The sequence below is a fragment of the Geotrypetes seraphini genome, chromosome 9 (genome assembly GCF_902459505.1).
Source record: "Geotrypetes seraphini chromosome 9, aGeoSer1.1, whole genome shotgun sequence".
Classification (NCBI taxonomy): Eukaryota; Metazoa; Chordata; class Amphibia; order Gymnophiona; family Dermophiidae; genus Geotrypetes; species Geotrypetes seraphini.
This window is the reverse complement of record NC_047092.1, coordinates 25,558,989-25,584,585: the sequence shown is the minus strand read 5'-3', so window position 1 is coordinate 25,584,585 and position 25,597 is coordinate 25,558,989. Positions and strand designations below refer to the sequence as shown.

The 25,597-nt window shown below is 41.9% G+C and overlaps 1 protein-coding gene across 7 annotated transcripts in view; it reads left to right on the top strand.

Annotated features, from left to right (window-relative positions):
- PTPN12 (protein tyrosine phosphatase non-receptor type 12) overlaps positions 1–25,597 on the top strand; it is a 179,321-nt gene that overhangs the window by 20,819 nt on the left and 132,905 nt on the right. For all 7 annotated transcript variants that reach the window (XR_004540573.1, XM_033957666.1, XM_033957664.1 and 4 more), the window contains exons 2-4: positions 7,551–7,659; positions 10,147–10,220; positions 16,385–16,480. Coding sequence is in view for 6 of the 7 variants with exons in the window: in XM_033957664.1 (XP_033813555.1) it covers positions 7,551–7,659; positions 10,147–10,220; positions 16,385–16,480 (279 nt within the window). In the remaining variant the exon portion in view is untranslated. The remainder of the gene's footprint in view (positions 1–7,550; positions 7,660–10,146; positions 10,221–16,384; positions 16,481–25,597) is intronic.

Here is a 25,597-nt window from a genome sequence, read left to right as displayed (position 1 = left end):
ATACCACATCTCTCCCTCCATCACTGTCCAACATTCCTCCCCCTTGCATCCCCTTCAATCTGTCCCTCTGTTCCCTCTCCACCACCATATCATTTCTCCCTCTCGCCCCTTTCTTCCCCTTTGTTTACTCATGGTAGAATTCTGTGCATCTCCATCACTTCATTCTGCTCCTGGATCCAACATCTCCCTCCTTCTCTCCTTCCACCTCCTGTGTATCTCTCTCTCCCTCTCATCTACCCCCATGTCCAACACCCCTCTCTTTCCCCCTTCCTTGTGCCCTGTGTCAAATCTTCTATCCCCTTCCATGCACCATCTTCCCTACCTCTCTTCCATTATTTGCAGTTTCATCTTCTCCCCTCACCATGCATGTCTCCATCTACTCCCCCATCTTTCTTTCTTGTCGCCCTCCCCTCTCCCTTTGCCACCAGATTTTATTCCTCTTACCTCTTCCCTCCCTCTGTTCCATCAGACATCCTCTCCTTCCCTGTACTCTTTTGGTCATGGTATTGGCAGTGACTCATGGGCTGCCTGCAACTAACCTGGAAATCTCCCCTCTGCTGTGGAGAGAATTCCGAGTCAGCAGCAGGCAGCGTGTAGGACTTGCTGCTGATATTGTGACGAGATTAGGTGCTGATTCTCTCCCCTGTCTCCAATTCAATGGTGATTTGCCACCTCTGCCCTAAAGTAGCAGTGACAAATGGGCAGCTCAGCAGCTTCCCCAGCAGGGCTTCCTTCTGTGATGTCATCAGTGACGTGGCAGAGGGAAGTCCCTAGCAGGCAGACCAGGAGCTCCCGGGAGGACGGGATAGAAATCGAATCAAATTTAGGTCAGGGGAGGGTGTGGGGGCAAGGGCTGAATCAGCATTGAATCTTGTGGTATCGGAAGCAATTCCCACACACTGCCTGCCGCTGATTCGAGGGGGGGGAGATGGGGGATGAATCCATGCAATTGAATCATGCAGCACTACTGTGTACTGCATGTTGAGAAACACTGCTATAAATGATGCTCAAAGGTGCTTATAGAATAACACTAGCGCTGGGAACCATGACTAACTTTGGGGCACAGCCGTTTGCACCAACTGGAACATGGTGCAATTCCTTGTACTTAAATTGGGGGTAGATCCCCTTATTCTATAACTTTGCATGTAAATGGAAGAAACTCCCTCATCCACCTTCCTCTTTCCACATTCCGTTTTCTGACTTCCACTGAAATTTTAATTAAAAACCTATTGTGCCAGTTGTTATAGTCCTAATTATTGATGCTGATGCTCATTATTCAATTGCATATGCAAATTGGGCACATGGCAAAATTTGTGCATGCAGTTTTTAGCGCTTTTTATAGAATTCAGGGGATAGTGTCCTCAGAGGGGACTTTGACCACAATTCTAAGTATTGTTTGCACAACCGGTTGCTCTGTTCAAGAGATCTGCATGTTCACTAATACACATTAGTTTGCCTTTAAATTTAGTGCTGTCTAAATCAGTTTTAAGACATATTAACATGAACCAAAAAAGTAAAAAAATAAAAATAAAAAGCTGTTTATTTTTTTCTTGGTTGATTTAACATTGCATATTTGTATTCTCTAACAACTTTCTAATAGCTTTTGCTGTGGAATAATTTTATAAGCTGTGCACCTAAGACTAGTTGTTGTAAGGCAATCTGGAAAAAAAAAAGATTTTCTTCCTATGCCTGATGTCTGGGAGATTAGACTCCAGGAGAAACATGACACATTTCTTCACAATGAGGGGAGTGGGGATGCACAGAGTAGATTTTTAGAGAAGATTTGGAGATTACCGCAGTAACCAATCGATACCATGGGAAAAGCACAGAGGATTCAAGATAAAAGGAAAGTGGGAGATGGTAGATGTCTATTGTGTCTTTCAAAGGAGGGGTGTTGTTAAATGGGCCTAATACTCCTTATCTTGTCATATTCTCTGACACTATTAGGAAAAAGGTTGGGATGTGTGGCAATACATCCAGCCAACTCTTTTACTTCCTCAAAGCCAAACTGCAAGACAAGAGGTGATGAAGCAAACAAAAAAGCAGAGAATGAAATGGAAGCTCAGTGGGAGTAGCTAAGTTGTTAACTGACAGGCTATAGCTCACGACAAAGCAACAAGGACTTGCTGGTAGTTTGAGTACTGCCAGTTAGTTCATGGAGGTTTAGAAGTCTGAATGTTTTTGGAACACACTTGGTAGCTGTATTTTTGGAGTTCCCCCCCCCCAGTTTGCTAAGACATGAGGGTAAGGAAGAGAACTGTTATATTAAACTAGTCTTTAAGCCCGTTACATTAACGGGTGCTAGAATAGATGTGTCTTTTTCTCTCTCTCTCTCCTTGGCTGCTTTCTGGCTGTCTTTCTTTCTGTCTCTTTTTCCTCCGCTGTCCACCACCACCCCTTGCCAGCTCCCCCTGTCCAGCAGTAGCCCTTCCCCCTTCCTTTTATGTCCCCCGTTTCCAGCAGCACATCTTCTGTGCTCCCTATGTCCCTCTTCCCTGCTTCCCAGTCCATCAGCACCTCTTTTGTGCTCCCCCTGTCCCTCTTCCCTTCCCCCTGGTCCATTAGCACCTCTTCCGTGCTCCCCCTGTCCCTCTTTCCTGTTCCCCCGTCCATCAGCACCTCTTCCGTGTTCCCCCTGTCCCTCTTCCCTGCTGCCCGGCCCATCAGCGCCCCTTACCTGCTTCCCCTGTCCAGCATGTTCGTTTGCAGCCTGGTGAGGATAGCGGCCAGCTGTAGCAAACCGAAACGTGCTACTGAGGTGCTGAGCAGCCTGCGAAGTTTGTTACAGGCTCACCAGGCTCCTTTGAAGAGCGGCGTCGGCAGCGGTACTGGGCGGCGATGATGCGGCTCTGGCGCCACTGGGAGAAAGCTTGCTTGCAGCTTCCTCCAGCAGCAGCGGTTCGTGAGTGAGGGCGGGAGGAGGGGAGTGGCCAGAGTGTTCCCTGCCGCCGGGTACTAAAATGGAACACGGCCACGGATCACACACCATGGCAGCAGGGAACACGAAACCCTAAGTGCGCATGCGCGCTTAGGGTTTTATTATATAGGATATGGAATCATGTATGCTTATCTGCCCAAGATAGTAGAGAGACACTGGGATAACCTATATAGTGGTGGTCGTAATTCTTAACAGTAGTGGTATAATTTGTAGAGGGTTTCAAGAATGTTGATGTGACTTGCATAGTGTAAGCATGGTTAAAATCCAAACGCTGGTGAACTAAACTAAAGCTTAGCTTTGTATATCAGGTCGTCAACCAAAATAGAGCTTGACTCGGTTAACAGAAACTAAAAGAAATACGAAGAAGAAAAATAAAGCAAGCAGAGGTAGCCTGTTTTTAAACAATCTCTCTGATTACTGAGTGGATTATTGAATATTTGATAATAGAATGGGGGCCTGAAAGTTGGATTAAGTGTTTATCTTGTTGAAAACAAAACAAGGAAGAGAAGATCTTAAATGATGTGTCCTTAACACATTAAGGGCTATGACATCCTTAACAAGCGGTTGCTATACTTCCCTGCCAGCAGATAGAGGTAGATAAACTTAACTTTGCCAGTGACAATACCATATAAACTAAGTGATGTGATCAAATTACGTTCTTCCTTATTCAGCACCATTGGCTTCCTGTGGTTGTTCATATTAAATTCTTGGCACATAGTCATGTGCACCTACATAGTAACATACATAGTAGATGACCGCAGATAAAGGCTTGAATGGTCCATCCAGTCTGCCCAACCTGATTCAATTTAAATTTTTTAAATTTTTTCTTCTTAGCTATTTCTGGGCAAGAATCCAAAGCTCTACCTGGTACTGTGCTTGAGTTCCTATTGCCGAAATCTCCGTTAAAACCTACTCCAGCCCATCTACACCCTTCCAGCCATTGACGCCCTCCCCAGGCCATCCTCCACCAAATGGCCATATACAGACACAGACCGTGCAAGATTGCCCAGTACTGGCCTTAGTTCAATTTTTAATATTATTTTCTGATTCTAGATCCTCTGTGTTCATCCCACGCTTCTTTGAACTCAGTCACAGTTTTACTCTCCACCACCTCTCTCGGGAGCGCATTCCAGGCATCCACCACCCTCTCCATAAAGTAGAATTTCCTAACATTGCCTTTGAATCTACCACCCTTCAACCTCAAATTATGTCCTCTGGTTTTACCATTTTCCTTTCTCCGGAAAAGATTATGTTCTACGTTAATACCCTTCAAGTATTTGAACGTCTGAATCATATCTCCCCTGTCTCTCCTTTCCTTTGTGTTATCTTCTTCACTTATGCCATATACAATGCCTTGCATGTGGGGCAGTGGTTAAAGTTACAGCCTCAGCACCCTGAGGTTGGGGGTTCAAACCCATGCTGCTCCTTGTGACCCTGGGCAAGTCACTTAATCCCCCCCCCCCCATTGCCCCAGGTACATTAGATTGTGAGCCTGCCAGGACAGACAGGGAAAAATGCTTGAGTACTTGAATAAAATTAATGTAAAACCGTTCTGAGCTCCGCTGGGAGAATGGTATAGAAAGGTGAATAAATAAATAAATGTAATATTCATGGTTATCTTAGTAGTCCATTTTTTTGAAGTGTTAGTCTAAACTGAACACACTTTCAAAAAAAGTCCCCCGACGAAGCCCTCAAAGTGGCGAAACGGGTCCCGTCGGGCTCTTATCCTTATTGCAGATAAGTGCTTTTCTTTTTTGTTTATTCACCGGTTTAAATGTGAGAAATGTTGAATACACGATAAAAATGTCGTGTTGGTAACCGGTGTGGAGGGGTGTGTGAGACCTATGATTACAAACCTGTCCTGCTGTATAACCACAACAGAATTTGTTATTCTGGTTGGCGCAGGCTTCTGAGGTCTTTCCCTCCTAGAACTTATTTAAAATTCTATTCAATTGCACATAGAACCTGTACCATAGTTTATCTTAGTAGTCCACCAGCCTCTCACATGAAATTAGGGCTGCACAGAATATTCATATTTGTATTCAACTGAATAGTGATTAGAGAATGACACGGGGATACATTTTCCCTGGTCCCCATGGGAACTAATTTTCTCATCCCGGAAAGTTATTTTCCCGTCTCTACTCCATTCTTACAAGCTCTATCCTCATCTGCACAAGCCTCAAACACTTTAAAATCATAAGTGTTTGAGTCTTGTGTGGTTAAGACAGAGCTTACAGGAATGGGGCAGGCACAGGGACAGTGCCAAACCTTGTGGGGACGATGAAATTGAGCTCCTGCGGGGACGGGGAAAAATTTTGTCCTCGTGTCATTCTCTAATAGTGATATAAATTTGAATAAGAATAATCGGAGGTTCTACTGTGCTAAATCCTACTGAAATACACACTTGTTCTCTGATTTTAAGTTGTTTTTATTATTTATATTAAGCTGAGTGCCCATTCAGCCAAATAATTTTCATTATTCATATTCAGACAAATAGTAAAATATGCTATTCGGTATAGCTATACGAGTCCATGTGGAAATCTGCTTTGCTCACCTTCTATAGAATATACCCTGTCTTTTTATATTCTTTCGTTCTAATTCCCAGGGTTTTCTTAGTTTATTAGTCTCTGCTCTCACTCCCTCTTGTTTGATTATAATTCTGTCTTTTTGTGGTATTAACTTTGCTTTCCTAATTTGTTGGAGTTGCTTCCTTTTTTTTTTTTTTTTTTTTAGTAAAGGGGGTATATCAAATTTAATAAATATAACCTGTTGGATCTCAGTGAGAAATTCCAGTATTTCTCTACCTCCAGCAAGTGTAGGTTATTCAAACTGGTGCGCCTATTCCCTGGCCTAGCTTCCAGTAGTGTAGGCAAGTAGCTTCTAGGTTACTAGATCGAGGAGTTGGAAAAAAAAAAAAAATAGGGGGTGGAGGAAGGAAGGTGAAATGACAGCCGGTAGGGTTAAGAAGTGAGGTGAAGGAAATAGAAGGATCCAACTGAAAATAGGAAATAGCATAAGGAATGGCAAATTGAAGGCAAAGAGAGACTTGGAAAAGAAGAAGGCAGTAAAGGCAAAAACAAAACATTTTTATGAGCAAGTAGCAGGTAAAAAAATAAGCTGAAGCTGAGGAAGCTGTTTTCGCTGAAACATGGTACTGTGTTGGATTTCATATGAGATGATAAACCTTAATTTTGGATACTGTACCCAGGAAGATGTCAACTTTTTGACCCTACTTTTTGTTTTCTTTTTATCTTTTATACATACATATGGTCATTGTTCTGTGGTTTTTTTTTTTGAGGAGGGCATGGTTATGCTAATGAGAGGCTTCACAAGCTTAACATCCACACAGTTTTGCTTAGGTACTTGTGGGAGCAAATGAGTTTTTAGATCATCTTTTTGTTCTTTACCATGGCCCTGGGAAGGGCCAAGTAGCATTCAAGTTTCCATTGCCCAGTGGATCAAGGCAGCCATCGAGGTAGCCTACTTTTTTCAGGATTGAGTGCCTCAAGGATTGAGAGCTTACTTGACTTGGGTACAGGTGATCTCCTGGGTGGCAGCCCAGGCAGTTTTTCTAGAAGACATTGCTTTATGAAGCATTACAGATTGGATGTGTTAGCCAGAATCCATTTGAACATGGGCAGAGCTGCTATTTAGGGAGCCTTGCCTTCCCCTGTCCTTTGTCTGCTTGGATACATCCTGCTTATTAAAAATGGTACAGCCCATATGTTAAGAGGTGTAATATAGTTATACCTGTTTTCCTATCCTTTAGGCAGGCAATTCATTTTCTTAGACCCTACCTCAGAAGACTAAAGTTGTCAGGACCACTAGAGATCTCTACCTGTCTCTCCAGAGGTGTTTTAAAAAAATTTAAATTAAGTAAATGTGATTCATTATAGCTGCAGTGGTTGATGGGGTATGTGTTTGCTTTATGGAGTCTCTTACTGGTTTGACAAAGGCATATTGAAGTTTTCCACTGAAGTTCAGTTTCTCTGTCTCCATCTGCTGGCAGGAAGGGATAACACTCACTTGTTAAGCTGGTAGAGCCTGACCTAAAGGAAAGAAAATTAACAGGTATGACTAAATTTCAGGGTAAGGAAGGCCAACGGGGTAAGTAATTTTGGATGTGCTTGGGGTAGAAAGGGGAGAGCAGTGCTGAGGAAAAAGGTAACAGTTAAAATATTTGGTTTAGGGAGAAACTGATTTTCACATATGAGAATATTTGTTTTCTACCCAAAATGGTAGAAAACCAAAGGAAAAATCTCAGTTGGGCAGACTGTAGATGGGCCAATTGGATGCTGTCATTTATTAGGTTAGTGTTGCTCAAGCTGATCCTTCAAGCACACCTAGTCCCATCAGGTTTTCAAGCTAGCTACAGTGAATATCCAGGAGACAGATTTGCATGGTGTGCATATTCACTGTGAATATTCTGAAAACCTGATGGGACTTGGTATGCCTCAAGGAGTGGGTTGAGAAGCATTGTGCCAAGTTACTATTGTAGAAACACATACTGATGAAGCTGTGAGGAATGACTTTGCAAATCTTCAAAATATGTTTGGAATTGGTTGTTGGATAGCTTACAGCTTTCTAAACATGGCTTCTTGTTCTTTTTCAGCGATTAAGAAGATTGTCAACAAAGTATAGAACAGAAAAAATTTACCCAACCATTACTGGAGAAAAAGAAGAAAATGTTAAAAAGAACAGATATAAGGATATATTGCCATGTAAGTTTAAAAACATGCTCAGTAATAAATATAAAATTATTTCCATTACTTTTAGAAGCTAAGCAATTCCTATGTTGTTAGCCTTGGTCTCACATTAACACTTTATCAGATTTCATTTGTCATGTTTTTATAAAGTTTAAATTGCATTGACAAATATATTAACCTAAACAAATTTCAAAGTCACAAACTACAATGGATGAAATATACAAGAAATTTAAGTGAGTAATATTAATAGGGTAGTACGGGCAGAATTTTATTTTTGTTTTCATTTGTCATTTTGCAATAGCATGCACTGTTTCCTGTTTCTCCAAAGAAAAACATAAGTTCTCACAGCATGGGTTGGCCTCTGAGCTCAGTGCAGCAAAATACATGAGCTTTATTAAACTTGGAGGCTTTTGTGGAGCATCACTGCCACTTGTCATGTGGACCCACTTCAGTCTTGGTGTTTCAGTGCATTGATTGTCAATTGTGTCACTGAGATCTCTGATTAAGATACATTTTTTTGAAAATGTTGCTCTTTTTTTGAGTCCTGTCCATTTTGGTCAGCTCCCAAAAGCTGGTAGATTTAATAAAAAAATGATTAAAGATAGTAAGTTCAAATTCTTTTTTTCATATTCAACTATTGCAGGCCTCTGGTGAAGGCCTTCGGCATCCTGGTTGACTATATTTTTCAGTACTAACGGAAATGGGAACGGACAATGAAGATCACTGATGTAAAACCAACTTGTTTATTTCAGAAAAGGACTTTTTGGTGTTTACTTAGACTTCATGACTATATTTTTCAAAATATTTGATTTTGCTATGGGTTTTTGTGTTTGCAACATGTCCTACAAAGATGCCCCCAGTGGCTTTAAACTGTATGCTCAATGCGGATACTTAATCAGTACTTGTAATATTTGGGACCATGCACGCTCTTTTTATCATTTGTTTTCACAGATGTCAGAGGTCTTCAGGATTAAGAGAAGCAGTGCAAACAAATTTTTGGTGTCCTTTACTAAGATGCACTAATGGATTAGTGTGTGTTAAGTGTGGTGCAGCTCATAGATACACAATATACTATTCATCTTGTGAAAACATTTTTAGAAAGTAGACTTGTTCAAAAACCATTTAGAGCAGGGGTGTCCAACCTTTTGATTTCCCTTGGCCGCATTGGCCGAAAAAAATGTTTCTGGGGCTGCACAAACACGCAAACGCCACAGCAAGACAGAGGAGGGAACCGGCAAGACAGTAAATACCTGGGAGCAGCAGAGGAAAACACTGCATCGCTCTCAAGCAGGGCCGCACAAAATACTTCACGGGGCCACAGGTTGGACACCCCTGATTTAGAGAGAACCTTTAATGTGTGCTAATTGTTAGCTTTGCATTGTTTTTTATAGAAATCGTAGAGTTCTGCATGTTATGCACCACTTTTTATAGTTCCCCCTCCAGTTTTAATGAAATATGGGAGGTACAGTTCTCTCTTAATGATTTCAGAACAAGTCTGCTTTTTAAAAATGTTCACATGATGAATAGCAGGACTAAAGCATAAGCAGATAGACTTTTTTCTCTGCTTTAATCTGGCCCTGCTTGGACCTTGTGCAGGAAACAAGTGGTGTTATCAGTTGTGATCATATAAGACAAGAAATGATGTCATCAAACAGTGCTTTCACTGTCCCCTTCCACTCTGAGTTGTTACACCAGAATCCATGAACAGATGGTGCCATTAGATGCTCCTTCCCCAGTTCTTCAGGCGTCTTCTGTCAGCTTGCTAAATTCTGATACCCCCCCTCTCTTTTCCTGCCAAGCTTATAGCACCCACAGTCACAGGAAGCAGCGAGCAGACAAACAATGGTGGGAGTTTGAGGCTGTGAAGTAAACTTATTGGCATCTGGGAGATAACAAAGGGGGGAGTGCTTTCTGGATTATGGGGGTGTTTTTAAACTCCAGCATAATATGACATAATTTTAGATGCGTAGAGGCTAATGAATTGCTAAATGCATTTTTTTTTTTTTGGGGGGGGGGGGGTTAGAACTTTTTCTGTAATTTAATTATGTAAACCGAATTGAGCTCCTAAGTCTAGGAGATGACTTGGTATATAAGTCTAAGATTTAGATTAGAAATGTTTTTATATTGAGATTGGAGGGTGGTGCTAAAGAATTTGTTTGCCAACGGCCCACCAAAGGGTGGTTATTGTCATGAGTGGCGTATTATAGTATTATGGCTGTTAAACGTTAGGAGGGTTGTTTACCAACAGTGCATACACAAACAGTTATTACATGTTATCTACCACAGGACTTATTGCATAAAATAACAGCAATTGCATACTTAACTGTTAGTAAATAATCTTCCTAAAGTATTAATTTACAAGGCAATGGGTTAAAAATATGTGCGCTTTTTTTGGTTTTATTTTTTTATGAACAGAATTATCAAGTCATCCTAATGTGGAATATGTTTTAATTCAAGAAGAAGCATATAGCATTTTTAGCCACTGTGTATTCTGTTTTACAGTTGATCATAGCCGGGTGAAACTGACATTAAAAATTCCTCACGAATCAGACTACATCAATGCAAATTTTATTAAGGTATGAATGCATTTCAACAACTTTTTAAGGCAGGCAGTTGAATATAGCAGCATTGTTTAATTTTTTTACTTAAGGTCCAAAGTATAAGGTAACTGTATCTTACTAACTCATTGGTATGTTAAAGTACTGTATTAACTGTTATCCCAGGACAAGCAGGCAGCATATTCTCACATATGGGGGACGTCATCCACGGAGCCCCAGTACGGACAGTATTAAAAGTGTGCTATCACTTAAAGTTTTAAGAAACTTTGCGACTGCCAGCACCACGCATGCATGAGTGTCTTCCTGCCCGACATAGACTCACGATACCTCAGTTCTTTGTTTTCCGTGAGTGAAGTACTTTTTTTGACTGAACTCTATTCAGTCAGCGTTGCCTTCCCACTCTTGTGTCTTTTTTTTCTATACTTTTTCTTATCAGTATTGTTCTTTTTCTTTACAAAAAAAAAATTTGTCTCTTTTTTTTGTTTTTTTTCAGACTCTGGCTTTGGCCTCGGATTTTTTCCTCGTCGGGTCTTTCTCTATGTTTTACATTGAGTATAATCTCGCTGAAGAAATTATTTTCCCTTTGTCAAAACCGTCGACGGATTTTGAGAAGTGCTCCAGGTGCAGAGGCCTATTTCTGTCACTGACTCTCATAGTTGGTGTCTACTGTGTTTGGGCCCTGAACACCAAGCTGAGTCTTCTGCTCGATGTTACACCTTACAATAGCGCTCCTTCAAGGCTCGTCGCATTCAACAGTACAAGCTCTTTGGCTCGACCATGGATTGCCAAATCTTTGGAGCTGTTGACATCGAAAACGCCTGTATCGCATTGACATCGGAAGAACGAATAGCATCGCAGAAGTCAGCTCAGAAGCCATCCACTTCCCAGCAAGCGTCTAGGGTTTCGACAGCATCGAGTCTCTTGATGCAGACCAAACATTGACGCCACTGTTCTCAAGATTTGCAGGTTGTCTCTTCTTCATGGTGTGCATCCTCATCGAGGTCACCCGCTTCAAGGCAACCTGCTGCACCGATGGTACCGGCAGTTTAGCCATCTGTACTGGTGCATTACAGTGTACATCCTCATCGAGCTTACCCGATTCAAGGAAACCTGCTGCACCGTGGGTACTGGCTATTGAGCCATCAGTACCGGTGCATACTTTCAGGAGGGAGATTGGTACAATGTTTAAATTGCACTGCATACGGGTGCTCACATCACTTCCCTCGGTACCAGGCCAGCCTGAGCATAGCAGCTTTCCATCGACGTTGAAGTCTTCCATTGAGTCATCTATCCACTACCTCTAAGTATCGACGTTCTCTTTTGCCACAACGGTCCTCATTGTGTCGATCCTCGTCATCAGCTTCATCGGATTGGTACTGAAGACGTTGTAAACTTTCCCAAAGAATCTGAAGCACTAGCTTTATCTGTCTCTGAGTCTTCCGGCATACCTTCAGAACCGTCACCACAGAAAACACCTCCTAGAAGATCTCCAGAAGGACTGGTCTTTACCAGATATATTAGACAGTTGGGCAAAGCCTTATCTATCTCACTGACACTGGACCAAATGTTGAATACTTGGATGCTTTGGACTATAATGAACCTTCCAAAGAGCTCCTCAAATTACCTTTACATGGCATTTTTTTAAAGAGACACTTCTTACAAAATGTATTTATCACGATGGCTCCAAGACAACTAGATTCCATTTACAGAATCTGTTCTCCTCCAGGATTTGATAAACCACAGCTTCAGCATCAATCATTCCTTGTGGAGTCAGCACTAAAAATTATTTCAGTGCAAGTGTTTCTGCCTCGGTGCTTACAGGGAGTGAAGGCCGTATTGTGGACTATGATGGCAAGCAGGATCCTTACTTACAATTTTTACATGTCTTTGTATTTCAAACAAGTGGTGATGAAATTGCCTGATCTGAGCAATATATTCTGTCCAAGCATCTTGCAGAACATCAGCAAAATATTCAACCTTTTTTACAGACCAGAAAGTATGTAGCAAGGTCAGGCTATTATGCTTTTGAGTTGTCATATAGAGCATCTGCTATGTCAGTAGCTATGAGAGAGAGTTTCTGATATAGACATCCATCTCCAAAATACATTAGCCGAAATCCCATGTATAAGGGAATAACTTTTTGGTGATTCTATAGAGACGGACACACAAAGATGGACAATGAACTTTGAAGAGGCCGGGTTCTACATCTCATACTTCAAAGCATTCTGCTAAGAATTCTTATTCACATTAGCGGGGATATGCTTCTGTATTCTTCAGCTTCTGGACTTCCACCACACAAGAAGCAAAAATAACGCTCAAAAAGCTCAGGCCTCAATTCTTCTGTGTATTAGGTCAAGCATACCTGCTATTTTCTCCTTCTTAGCTACTTCCTTACCAATCGGAAGTTGTCTTCATTTTTACAACAGCATTGGCCTTGATAACAACCAATCTGTGAGTTCTCTCAGTCATCAAGGATAGGTACTGTTTTTTCATGTTGTTTACATGCCTTCAAATTATCTAAGAGAGTCAAATTATCTCAGGACTTCCTTTCTTCTTCGGGGCATGGAGGCTCTGCTTCAACTAGATATCTAGGAGGTAGTATCCCCTTCTCACTAAAATTAGGGATTCTACTTCAGGTATTTCTCATTACAAAGATGATGGAATCTACGCATCAGTTCTAGTTAAAGAAACGTTCAACTTTTATATCTGGGATCTTAAAGCTGCTCTTAGATCAAAACAATTTAGCTATGCTCTCTAGATATCACAGATACCCACATATCAGTTATTTCTGTGTTCTATGGTTTTGACTAGCCCATCAACATTTTTACTTCAAAGTTCTGCCCTTCGGCCTGTCGTTATCTCTTAGACTGTTTACCAAGTGCCTGATAGTTTTGGCGCTAACTTTGAGCCCAAGGGTTCCTCAATCCAATGCTATTTTATTTGACATTGAGAGTTCGAAGTCGGTTTTCCAAAATCCTAATTTCAACCCTGTTGAGCTCTAAACTTCATAGGGGCCCTGCTCGACATGATTCACCTCAGAATGATCCTAACTCAGCAACGACAAGTTAATTTGCTTCCTTTTTGCAATCGAGTCTATTACCTTCCATCCATATAAGCCAGTAGAAGGATGCTACTACCGTTTTTCCCCGAAAATAAGACAGTGTCTTATATTCATTTGGGGCCAAAAAAGGCAGTAGGTCTTATTTTCGAGCAGGGCTTATTTTTTCATGTACATGATCCTCTGTCTTCCTCTCCTTCACCCCAATTCTTCCTCTTTGCTTTCCCCCACATGTGCAACATCTTTCCTCACCTCTCACCCATCTTCTTGTGCCTTCCCTCTGCAGCATCTTTCTATCCTTCCATCCCTCCCATCCCCCCTGTGCAGCAGAACCTTTTACCCAGCTTCTATCCTTCCCAACCAATCCCCGCTGACCGCGACCATAAATACCTTGCTGCTGGCCCAGCGCTCCTCTGCATCAAGGTATTTATGGTTGCAGTCTGCGGGGATCGGTTGGGAGGGGAAGGACGGAGGCTCAGCGGGGGTTCGGCGGTTCAGCTTCGCGGCTGGGGGAAGCACAGTTGCTTACAACTAGAGCTTATTTTCAGGTGTAGGGCTTATATTAAGACCTACCCCAAAAATCATGCTAGGGCTTATTTTGGGGGAAACACGGTATTACCTCAATTGAGCCTTAAGAAAACTCTCTTACGACACTACATACAAATCCATCTTCTCTGTCAAAGCTCCCACACTGGAATGCTCTTTCCACTGATCTTCGTCTAGAAAACTCTTTAGATAAATTCAAATCCAAACTTAAAACGTTCCTCTTTAAAGATGCCGTTACCTTGTAATTATTATTTCCTTTGAAATTCGATTGTCCTTTACAGAAATCTTACGGCAACCAAAACGCTTTTTTAGAAGTGACCTCCCCAGCCTAATTGTACCTCCCTCTCCCTCTTTCCTTTTTTATTTTTATTTTTTATCTCTATTAATCTTTCCTTCCCATCCTCTCCTAATGTATCGTGTACCTTCTTGCGTAATTGTTTCCTCTTTTTTTTTTTTTTTTTTTTTTTTTAGTGTAGCTAAGTTTTTATTCCTTTTAACTTTTACTACTTATTGTAAACCGTTTAGATACCTGTATGATAAACGGTATATCAAAAATAAAGAAACTTGATTCAAGGAACACAGGTTCAAGTCCCACTTTAAACATGGCATCTAAAATCCATATTTTTCTCTTCACAAGTCTTCCTTGTAGAACACCTCAGTGGTTCCTGGCATCTCACTAGTCTGCAGCTCATCAACTTTTAAGTGGAAGTTATACTCTTCGTACTTTTCCACAGGGAGCTTCACATCTCAAAGTTCTGACCTTAAAACTCACCAAATATACTTGTGAAACTCACCTGGCCAATCTTCGCACACAAGGTCATGGCTCTACTTAGATGCAGAAGTTCCACTTCCACCCCTTGGAACGCAAAGCGATGTCCAATACTCAGCAGAATTTTCACACAGTATCTTCCCTTCAAGTCCGCCTAGTATACACCAAGGAGAAAGTACGGGGTGTCTGATTCCTTTGTGAGAGATCGAAAGGATTGGAACTGAGCAGTTGTTTCAAACATTTCGAAAAGCTCTCTATGTTCAGGGAGCGTAGAATACTCTTGTGACACGCTCAGCAGATTTCTTTACCCACACCAGTGGACGCTTTAGTTTCACAACCTAATGTCAGGTATTCTCTCTTCTGGGGAACTCCTCGGATAAACTTATTTCTGTTCCCCCACAATTACACACTGCCTCACTGCGATTCCAGACAATCCTCTCTTCATCATCTAGAGGTAGATGCATTTCTACTGGTTTTCTCAATCTGCAGTCTTCATACTTGGCAGTTTGGTACCTCCTGGGATAGCTCAGCATTTGCTGATCTTCAGATCATGTTGGATACATCCAGAAAACTGTCTACATAGCAGTACTACTCACAGAAGTGGACCCTATATTTTCATCATGGTGTACTCTTCATCATTGGGATGCTTCATCTTCTCCATATATTCAATGTTGGATTTCCTTCTCCACTTACCCAATTCAGGTCTTTAAACCACTTCAGTCACAGTTCACCTTAGTGCCATCAGTGCTTTCCACATGCCGGTCAGTAAAAATTTTCTGACTGCTCATCCTTGAATTCCTAAGGTTATGAAGGGATTTTCAATATCTAACCACCTCTCAAACCGTGTAACAGCATAAGGTCCCAGCTATGGCAGCTTTCGTTGCCTTCCATTCCCATAGATGAAATCTGTAAAGCAGCTACTTAGTTCTCAGTTCACAAATTCACGTCTCGCTACTCTCTGGAATCCTTTCCAGATGGGAAGGTCACTTCAGCTAAGCAGTATTCCAAAATTTATTCTCTTAATGGCCAAGAGTCCCTCCATCCCATTGTGGTAAGCTAGGGAGTCCCACATGTGAGAATATGCTGCCTGCTTGTTCTGGGACAAAACACTGTTACTTACCATAACAGGTGTTATCCAGGGACAGCAGGCAGAGATATTATGAGAACCTACCCACCTTCCCTGGTTGGTTTCTTAGCTTGCTTATGGAACTGAGGTAACACAAGCCTACATCAGGCGGGAAGGCACTCGCACATGTGTGCTGCGGGTAGTCGCAAAGTTTCTTAAAACTTAGTGACAGTACACTTTTAATATTGTCTGTACTGGGGCTCCCTGGATGACGTCACTCACATGTGAGAATATCTGCCTACTGTCCCTGGATAACAACTGTTAACGGTAAGTAACTGTGCATGAACCCTTACTAACTGTTAATGTGTGGTAATTACCAAGTTTAAGTATCTATCAACTATTTAGTAACTAGGCCATGAGGATTAGGGGCTAGGATTAGGAGCAAAAGAAATATGTGAAAATAACCTTATGCTATGTTTGGTTAAGATTTATATTTTATATAAAATGAGTTGTGTGGGGTTTTTTTTTTTTTTTGGGGGGGGGGTTACTGTGAGTTCCTCAGTTGTCATCTAGATTGAGGGGACCCCCCCAAACAAAAAACATTTAAGAGAAATTGAGCCAAATTATTGCAAATGTTTTGTAACTTTGTATTGAAATTGAGTTGTCATCTACAGAATCAATTTATAGCAAATCTTGATACATGGTCAAGATTACATACTGCTAATGAAAATTTTAAATTTTAGGGAATGCATGGGCCAAGAGCATATATTGCCACACAGGGACCACTAGCAAATACAGTAATCGATTTCTGGAGGATGATATGGGAATACAATGTTGTGGTAAGTAACTTAATGTGCTCTGTTTCAGAAAGCTGAATTCTATCAGGTAACATTCTGCGATGAGAAATGCTGAAATGGGAAAAGCTTGAAACTGTTATCTTTTAAGAATATTGGGCAGAAGAATGAAGACCTTAGATTTCCGAATAATTGCCTGAATTCATTACATTGCCTGAGAGTGGCTGAATGTGTTTAAAGTGACAATTTATGGTCGGGTCTGTTTTTATCTCCCCATTCTTAACATTGAATTGATTGTATTACTGCATGTGATCTACTGAAGTGCTACATTTCACAGATTGTTAAATCAATTACATGAAAGTATTTAATAGCTAAGAGAGAATTTTCTCCACAAAGATAATGGCCAGCTTTGAGGCTTAAATCAACATTTATTCAAAAAATCCTGAAGTGGCAGGAACTATAGAGATTGTGGTTACAGCCAACGCATGAAAAAGTGAGCTTCTTGAGCAAAAGATTAAAACAGTTGTGGAGAAGTAGAATGATATAAAAAAATAGAGATTCTTGTAACAATTTAAGGGTCATTGGTGTACTGGAGATGGCTGGAGGGTTGAGCTGTCTAGCCTTTATGCAGAGGATTCCCAATGTTTTGGGCCTAGATTTATTTATTTATTATTTTTATTTTGAGAGTTTTAGGGCTCCTTTTACGAAGCCGCGGTAGCGGCATTAACGCACACGACTTTTAATCATGCACTAACCTCTGCGCTAGCCGAAAAACTACCGCCTGTTTAAGAGGAGGCGGTAGCGGCTAGCGCGTCCGGCAGTTTAGCTATTACGTACGTTAAACCGCTAACGCGCCTTCTTAAAAGGAGCCCCTTAGTATACATTCAAATAACATAAACAGAAAATATCAAGAGAAGAAGAAAAATTATATATATTGTAATTCTTGCAAACGTAGTGGATGTTTGGCAAAGCCCTCATTCGAATAACTCCAACTCAGTTATAACAAAAATCAATAGCTTTATTTCAGCTTTAAGTCAGGGGTGTCCAATGTCAGTCCTCGAGGGCCGCAATCCAGTCGGGTTTTCAGGATTTCCCCAATGAATATGTATGAGATCTATTAGCATACAATGAAAGCAGTGCATGCAAATAGATCTCATGCATATTCATTGGGGAAATCCTGAAAACCCGACTGGATTGCGGCCCTCGAGGACCGACATTGGACACCCCTGGCTTTAAGTTAAGCAAAAAGGAAAGATTCACCAAAATATCAGACTTCTTCAGGGCAGGGTATTTTCTCCTCAGCCCCTAATCCTCATGGAAAGAAAACAAATTGTTTCAGTCACTCCAGTTCAGGGATCTCAAAGTCCCTCCTTGAGGGCCGCAATCCAGTCAGGTTTTCAGGATTTCCCCAATGAATATGCATTGAAAGCAGTGCATGCAAACAGATCTCATGCATATTTCATTGGGGAAATCCTGAAAACCCGACTGGATTGCGGCCCTCAAGGAGGGACTTAGAGACCCCTGCTCTAGTTCCTTGCTCTAAAGGATTATCAAGGAAAAGTCCAAAACTTATTATCCAGGACAAGTCAACAACAATCCCCCCCAAACAAAACTCCAAACAGCTTCAATCTTTAAATGTTCCAGCACTTCTCTGTGCTGCAGCAAGATACTAGTAAGTTGTTACCTTTGCTTATCACCCTAATTCAGCCAAACACAAACTGCAATGAGGTGATGGAGAACACCTCCACACATTCCTGTGTTTGCCAGGTCCTCCCACTTTCTCCCCTGTAGCAACATCACATAGTATTTTTTTTCTCCCAAGCCAGGGTGTGGTCTTGAAAACACAGGCAGTTTAAAGATTCTTAAAACAAGAAAACATTCTGGTTCATAGGCTTGGGCTTTTTCTATTTGTTCAGTGTAGTCCTCTTTACTTTCTGACTGGCCTCTCTCTCTCAAAATGATATTTTGCTGGTGATACAAAGGGTAGAGAAGTCTTCAACAATTGAAATCTTATTAAGAAAGTTTTTTGAACAATTTCTTAAGTTTAAGGAGCAAGAATCAAGGATTGCTAAGCTGGAGAATAGATAAGGTAGACACTCATGTGGTTGCTGGTAATACTGTAATGGCTGCTTCAATAAAGGATAATCTAATCTTTTATCTTTCTCACACTTTTTGGGCTTGTGAGCCACTTTAAAAATGACCAAGTCAAGATCCAAGATGGCGTCTGGCTGGTCGTGCTGAGATGCCGCTCTGAGGATTTTCCTTAAAACAATTTTCAAACAATTCGCAAGTGGTTCTTTTACTTACCCGATGCCTAAACGGAGGGGCCGTAGCACCGCTGGTGCCTCGCGGCCCACGGCCACCCCCGCGGCTGGTGACATCGGGGAACTCATCAGGCGGATGCAGGGTATTTTTTCGGCGTCGGAGGGAGGCCCGCAGAGGAGTAGCGGCGTCAGTGAGGCCATGGGGATTCCTCCGGGATTGGAGACATCGCTGAGCCCCGACGTTAGGGCGCCGCCCCCGCAACCTCAGCTAAGCAGCTCTCCAAGGGGTAAGGTAACCCCGGAGGTCGGGGTCTTGTCTTCCCCTGAGGCAAGTAGTCCATCACAGAGCCTGCTGACAGGAGCTCCTATGGATATGAGCTCCTTTGAAGAAGCTGAGGGGGAATCATCTGAGAGGCGAGTTAACCTTCAGGGACAGCGTAAAGTTATTCAACTGGACGGTGAGCACTATGACATTTCTTTACCTGTTATTTCTTTGGAAAAACCCTCAGAAGTAACTCTGGACTCACTATGGGATCTTATGGCCGGACTAGTGAAGACCAGTGTTCCCTCTAAGCGGGCGGGTGTTGTGAGCAAACTTTTTTCACTGTGAGCTAAAAATATCGGGCGCCAGCAAGTTATGAGCCAAATAAATATGTTGCTTTCTACCACAGAACTTCCTTACGTTTGTATGGAATCTATCCCCTTTCAACTTTAGAGAGTGCCCTCTCGTTCTCCCTGCCTTAGCTACTAAGTCTATTCCCTTCAGTACCTTGAATGTTTCTATCATGTCCCCTCTCAATCTCCTCTGCTCAAGGGAGAAGAGGCCCAGTTTCTCTAATCTTTCGCTGTACGGCAACTCCTCCAGCCCCTTAACCATTTTAGTTGCTCTTCTCTGGATCCTTTCGAGTAGTACCGTGTCCTTCTTAAAGTACCAGTGCTGGACGCAGTACTCCAGGTGAGGGCGTACCATGGCCCGGTACAGCAGCATGATAACCTTCTCTGTCTCTTCAGTCCAGCATCTGCCCCTTCCATTCACTGTCTGTCTTTCCCTGCCATCTCTCCTCCCGCCCCCCCCCCACCCCCCAATTTGGTCTAGCATCCATCATCTTCCTTCTGTTCCCCTCATGGTCTGGCATCTCTATCCTTCCCTCCCCCCTGTGGTTTTTAGCATATCTCTCTTCTCATTTCCTCCACTCAGATCTGATCATTCTCTGCTCTCTCTTCCCTTTTCTTCTCTGGTCTTCCTTCTCTATTTTCTGCCTCCATCTAAATTAAATTCTTTCTTACTATTTAGTCCCGTTTCCCTCTTTTCACTGTGTCTACACACAGCTTGTCACCCCTTTCCCTCACCCCTCCATTATCTTACTATTTTCTTCCCCCTTTATTTATCTCCTCCTTCCATCCAGTATGTGTTCTTTCCCCACTTCCATTCAGCATCTGCTCTCCCTTCTCAACTGACATCCATCTGCCTTCTGCTCTCTCTCCCTTCTTCTCACTTCCATCATCTGTCCCCTTCTCTCTCTCTCTCATCTCCTCCATTCCATCATCTGCCCCTTCTCTCTCTCTCTCCCCCCCCCCCCCCCAACTTCCATCATCTGCCCCCCTTCCCCTCACCTTTGTGGGTCACTTTCTTTCCCCTGAGGGTGGCTCATGTCACAGGGGAAGCTTTGGCCGAGCAGAACCGCTTGATTGACAGTGGAACTTACTTGATTGATGTCGATGCTGGGGCCCGTTGCCGTTTGAAGGAAAAAAAAAAGGTGGAAAAAAGGAACCTGTAAAGGCGAGAGGAAGGGAAACCTCCAGGACAGCTGCTTTTTGCCCTCCTTCAGCGGCCCAAGAGTTCAGACCAGCAGCGGCAGCTCTGTATGCTTTTAACTTCGGCACAGAGCTGCCCCTAATCAATAGTTTAGCGCGGTTTCATGAGGCAGCCTCGGGGCCTTTGATAGCCGGCCCGCTTCGATGATGCGATGTGGGCCGGCCTAGCAAAGGCCCCGAGGCTGCCTTATGAATCCGCGCTAAACTATTGATTAGGGGCAGCTCTGTGCCAAAATTAAAAGCATACAGAGCTGCCGCTGCTGGTCTGGAGGTGCGGAGACAAGGCAGGAGGCAAACGCGGTGGAAGGCAGGAGTCCCGGCGAAGGCAGGAGTCCCGGCACAGCGACTGCAACAGGAAGTTGCAAGTCAGCTGACGCCGGCCTTTCGTTGCGGCGGGGACCGAATCCTTCGTGGACCGGCAAGATTTTGTTTGCGGACCGGCGGTTGAAGAACTGTGCTCTACACTGTGTGCGCTGCGACGAGAAACTTGTGCGCTGCGAGGTAATATTTTGTGCGCGTGCGCACGTCAACGCAGCTTAGCGGGAACACTGGTGAAGACCATAAGTCCCAAACTTCAGTTAATTGAGGGGAAATTATCTCAACATTCCACTGAACTTAAAGAATTGAAAAAGGATATGACTGCCTCTAATTTCTCGGTTCAAAAGCTTGAACAAGACATTAAATCATCCAAACAATTACAGGAATCTTTAATGAAAGACAATATCAATCTTAGAAGAAAAATGGAGAACTTAGAAAATAACTCTAGATACAATAACTTAAGAATCATTAATTTTCCTAAGCTTCCACTGACACCTCCTAGAGAAATGTTTAAAAGATATTTTCTTGAAGTTTTGGGGGCCTCAGAAGATTCACTACCTCCTTTATCACGAGTCTATTATTTACCTAATAAGACTAAATTACCAAAAAAGCCGTCGGATCAAGGATTATTGGATGTATCAGAGTTATTGGAAAAATCAGATAAAGAGGTTGTAGAACCGTGTACTTTGATTATAACAGTAGCTCTCTCTATTGATAAAGTGTGGTTGTTAAAACTGTTCTTTAAAAATAGACAGAAAGAATTTATGGGTTGTAAAGTGCAGGTATTTCCTGATTTATCACGAGAGACGCAAAGGCGTCGTCGTGAATTTCTTTTGTTGAAGCCAGGTGTTATATCTTTGGGTGCTACTTTTTATTTGCGACACCCTTGTAAATGTATAGTCCATCACCGATCAGTTAAATATGTTTTCTTTGAGCCTAATCAGTTGACTTCTTTTTTAGCGCTCTCCCGATTGGAGGTAGAAAAATCATAAGCTCTATGACTATAGGTTAATCCCAGCAATCAGCTTTCCAGCTAACTTTATGAAAGAGTGTACATTAAGTTCAATTCTTCAATTTTGGTTTTATTTTATAAGAAATCTTGGATCCAATTTAGAGGACTTGAGCATTTTAGTTAATATATGATTTAATGTTATAGGAATGTTTCTTGCTTTATCTAGAATTGCTAATTTGCTTTCTGTACAAGGTATTCTTGATTATATGATTTGAAAATCAATAAATATATTTAAACATAAAAATGACCAAGTCAAAATGATCTACCAACAATAAAACAAAACAAAACACAAAGCACACTGTATGCAGAGAAAATGTTAATTATCATTTATATTCCAGATTTTTTTCAGAGGCCACCTCAGTAACAACTATACAAAAATAGACAAATATATCCCCTCCTTTTTTACTAAACCGCAAAAACGTTTTTTAGCACAAGGAACTACGTTGAATGCCCCACACTGCTCTCAACGCTCAAAGGCTCCCTGCGCTAAAAAATGCTATTGCGGTTTAGTAAATGGGATCATAGTGCAAAATATAGACAGCAGATATAAATTTTCAAAACGGACACATTTTGATCACTACAATTGAAAATAAAATCATTTTTCCTACCTTTGTTGTCTGGTGATTTCATATGTCTCTGGTTGCACTTTCTTCTGACTGCATCCAGTATTTCTTTCCTTCTTTCAGCCTCCTGTTTGGTTTCTCTTCTCCAGACCTCATTCCCTCCCCCAACTTTTTCTTCCTCTCTCCCTGCCCCCTCCCCTTTCTTTTTCTCCATGCCCCCTTCTTTGTCTTTTTCTCTCTCTCTCTCTCCCTGCCCCTCCCCTTTCTTTCTTTCTCCATGCCCCCTTCTTTGTCTTTCTCTCTCTCTCTCTCCCTGTCACCGCTGCTGTAAACAGGACAGCAGGAGCGCTGGGCCCACCAGCCTTCCCCCTGACGTCAATTCTGACGTCGGAGAGGAAGTTCCGGGCCAGCCAGGCAGCGATTGGCTGGCCCAAAACTTCCTCTCTGATGTCAGAATTGACGTCGGGGGGGGGGGGGGGGGGAGAAAAAGGCTGGTGGCCCGGCACTTCTGCTGTCTTGTTTATGGTATCAGGAAGCAGGGAGAACGCGAAGGCAATACGAGTATCACAGAGCCCAGGATGGGCATTGCCTTCGCAATCTACTGGTCGATCGCGAGCGACCTTTTGGGCACCCCTGCCCTACAGAATGTATCCAGGGCTCGTGAGAATGTTTATCTTTCCTTGTACTCATTTTCTTGTACCATTAGACATGCTTAAGTTTTATACAAAGGATGAATTACAATTACCACAGGACTCTGTTGTAAGTAGTAATGCATATTTACTGGCTTTTACAAAGCTGTGGTAGAGGTTTCTACCATGGGCCATTGAGGTAAATGCTCCAAAGGTCATAGAATTCCTATGAGCATCTGAGCATTTACCTCACCGGCCCACAGTAGAAACCTATCCTTTGTAAAAGGAGCCCATTGTTTCTAGGTCTTCTAAGATTTTGAGTAAAAATGAGGGAGATTGTGCTGTATTAGATTCACTGATAGGAAACTTAAGGCAAATTCAAAAATTCTTCAACGGAACACAGTTCCAGCTCTTGGTCCAGGCCTAGTCCTAGGTCTTCTAGACTACTGCAACTTACTCTATCTCCCCTGCCCTGCAACCATGATAAAACTACTACAAACAGTTCAAAACACAGCGCTAAGACTTATCTATTCACTGAGGAAACACGATCACATCACGGCGGCATACCTCGACTCACACTGGCTCCCAATACAAGCAAGAGTTCTACTGCCTACTATTTAAAACCATAAATGGCGACAACCCAGCCTACCTAAACAACCGCCTAATCCAATCTACCTCAACCAGACATAGGAGAACCCACAAACCGTTCATGCATCCCCCAATGAGAGACATCAAATGAAAAAAACTGTACAATAGCCTTCTAGCCACACAAGCAGCAAAACTAGACTATCGACTCTCCAATTTACTGATAACAACCCCAGACTACAAATCGTTCAGAAAAGAAATAAAATCCCTGCTATTCAAGAAATCCTTGAAGACAAACTAACACCGCAAGACTCGTCCCAATTCTCTGAAGCAACCCGCTCTACTCTTCAATTCCTCTGGAAATGGCCAGATAACTCCTTTTGTAATCCGCCTTGAACCGTAAGGTAATGGCAGAATAGAAATCACTAATGTAAAGAAAAAGCACAAAGGGCCTTCAAGTCCAGGCAACCAAACTTAGGGCACGCTAACTGATTTAGCGTGCTAAAGATTAACGTGCACTAAATGCTAAGGCATCAATTATATTCTATGGTCGCCTTAGCGCGTGCTAAATTTGTTATTGTGCCTTAATAAAAGAACCCCTTAATTTATTGGACCTGACATGTGCCATGTTTTGGCAAATCTGCCTGTGGCAGAGGTCAGTCGCTAAAGCTAATGAATCCCTAAAAAGATGTTTAAGAAGCTTTGTAGTTGCCAAATCCATCTTGAATCAACAATAATATCTCTGAGGCTACCAAATCCACCATAAATTAACATTTTAAACCTCTCGATAACAGCTTCATGATTGCATCAAAGACTCCGCACATGGGGCTCTCACATTCTCAGCATTTTGGTGCGATTGTTTTACTAGCTAAAGCTCATTTTCTATGATTAGTTCTGGTTTTGAACTGTATTCTAAACATCAGTTGATATCATATCGACCAGTGAGTTTGCAAAGCGTGTTTTCCTTCTCCATGGCTGTGTTGAGAGAAAGAGACTGCTTGAAATTAAGACAAAGTAACTGCTTTGAATGGAGTCTGTTCTCTCAGAGAGCAACTCGTTGTTTGGACTGTTTATGCTTTATTAAAAGTGCTATGGACATAGTGTTCCACTTTGTTTGTTCATTTGTTTACATCCCGTGGAACATTTTGCTGCTTTTATTTTTTATGATGATTTCATGTTGTTATTGCTATTTTAATTTTAAGCATATTACTGTTTGTTTTGCAATGCACTATAAAATATAAAATTTCAATAAAGAAAGGAAAAAAAAGATCTAGATAATTAAACATATTTCTGTTTGTTTTGCAATGTACTGTAAAATATAAAATTTCAATAAAGGAAGGGAAAAAAAAGATCTAGATAAATAATGCTATCAACTACCATAGTATCTTCAGGTAGTTGAAGCACTTTCTTCAAATAAATTTTAAATACCTCTAAAGGGGGTAGAAAACGAGTACATAGAAAAAAATTAATGGTCTCAAATTCCAAGCCCCTCTATAAGTTCTCAATATTGAAAACCGAAAATTCTTGCTGATAGGGAACTCTATATCAGAGGCACTAATTTGGGACCCGTGGACTGTGTTCCCAACAATGAAATTCCTTCAAGTATTCTTGTTTATCAGGAATATAAACCGAATACTGTGTGTGATCGGAGAAGAGAGTAAGAATTTCTAAGTTGATGGGTGTTCTTGGACAGCTGGATATTTCAAGTTACGTCATTGGGTGATGGCACTGAACCGGAGAGGATTCCAAGCAGCAAAGTCTCTAGAAAAGAGTTAAACGCATATGCAGGAATTCTACCCACTGTAACCAATACTGTACCTTCTACTGCAGCAGTTGAGTTAAGATGAGCTAATTAGCAAAGTAGAGAAAGATTAAAGATAAAACTTTTTGTTTTTCTCTGAGATGAGCAGCTATTGCAACCACTGTCTCTGTAAAAGGTCTAGGATGATGAAAACCCATAAGGCAAGACTCTGTAG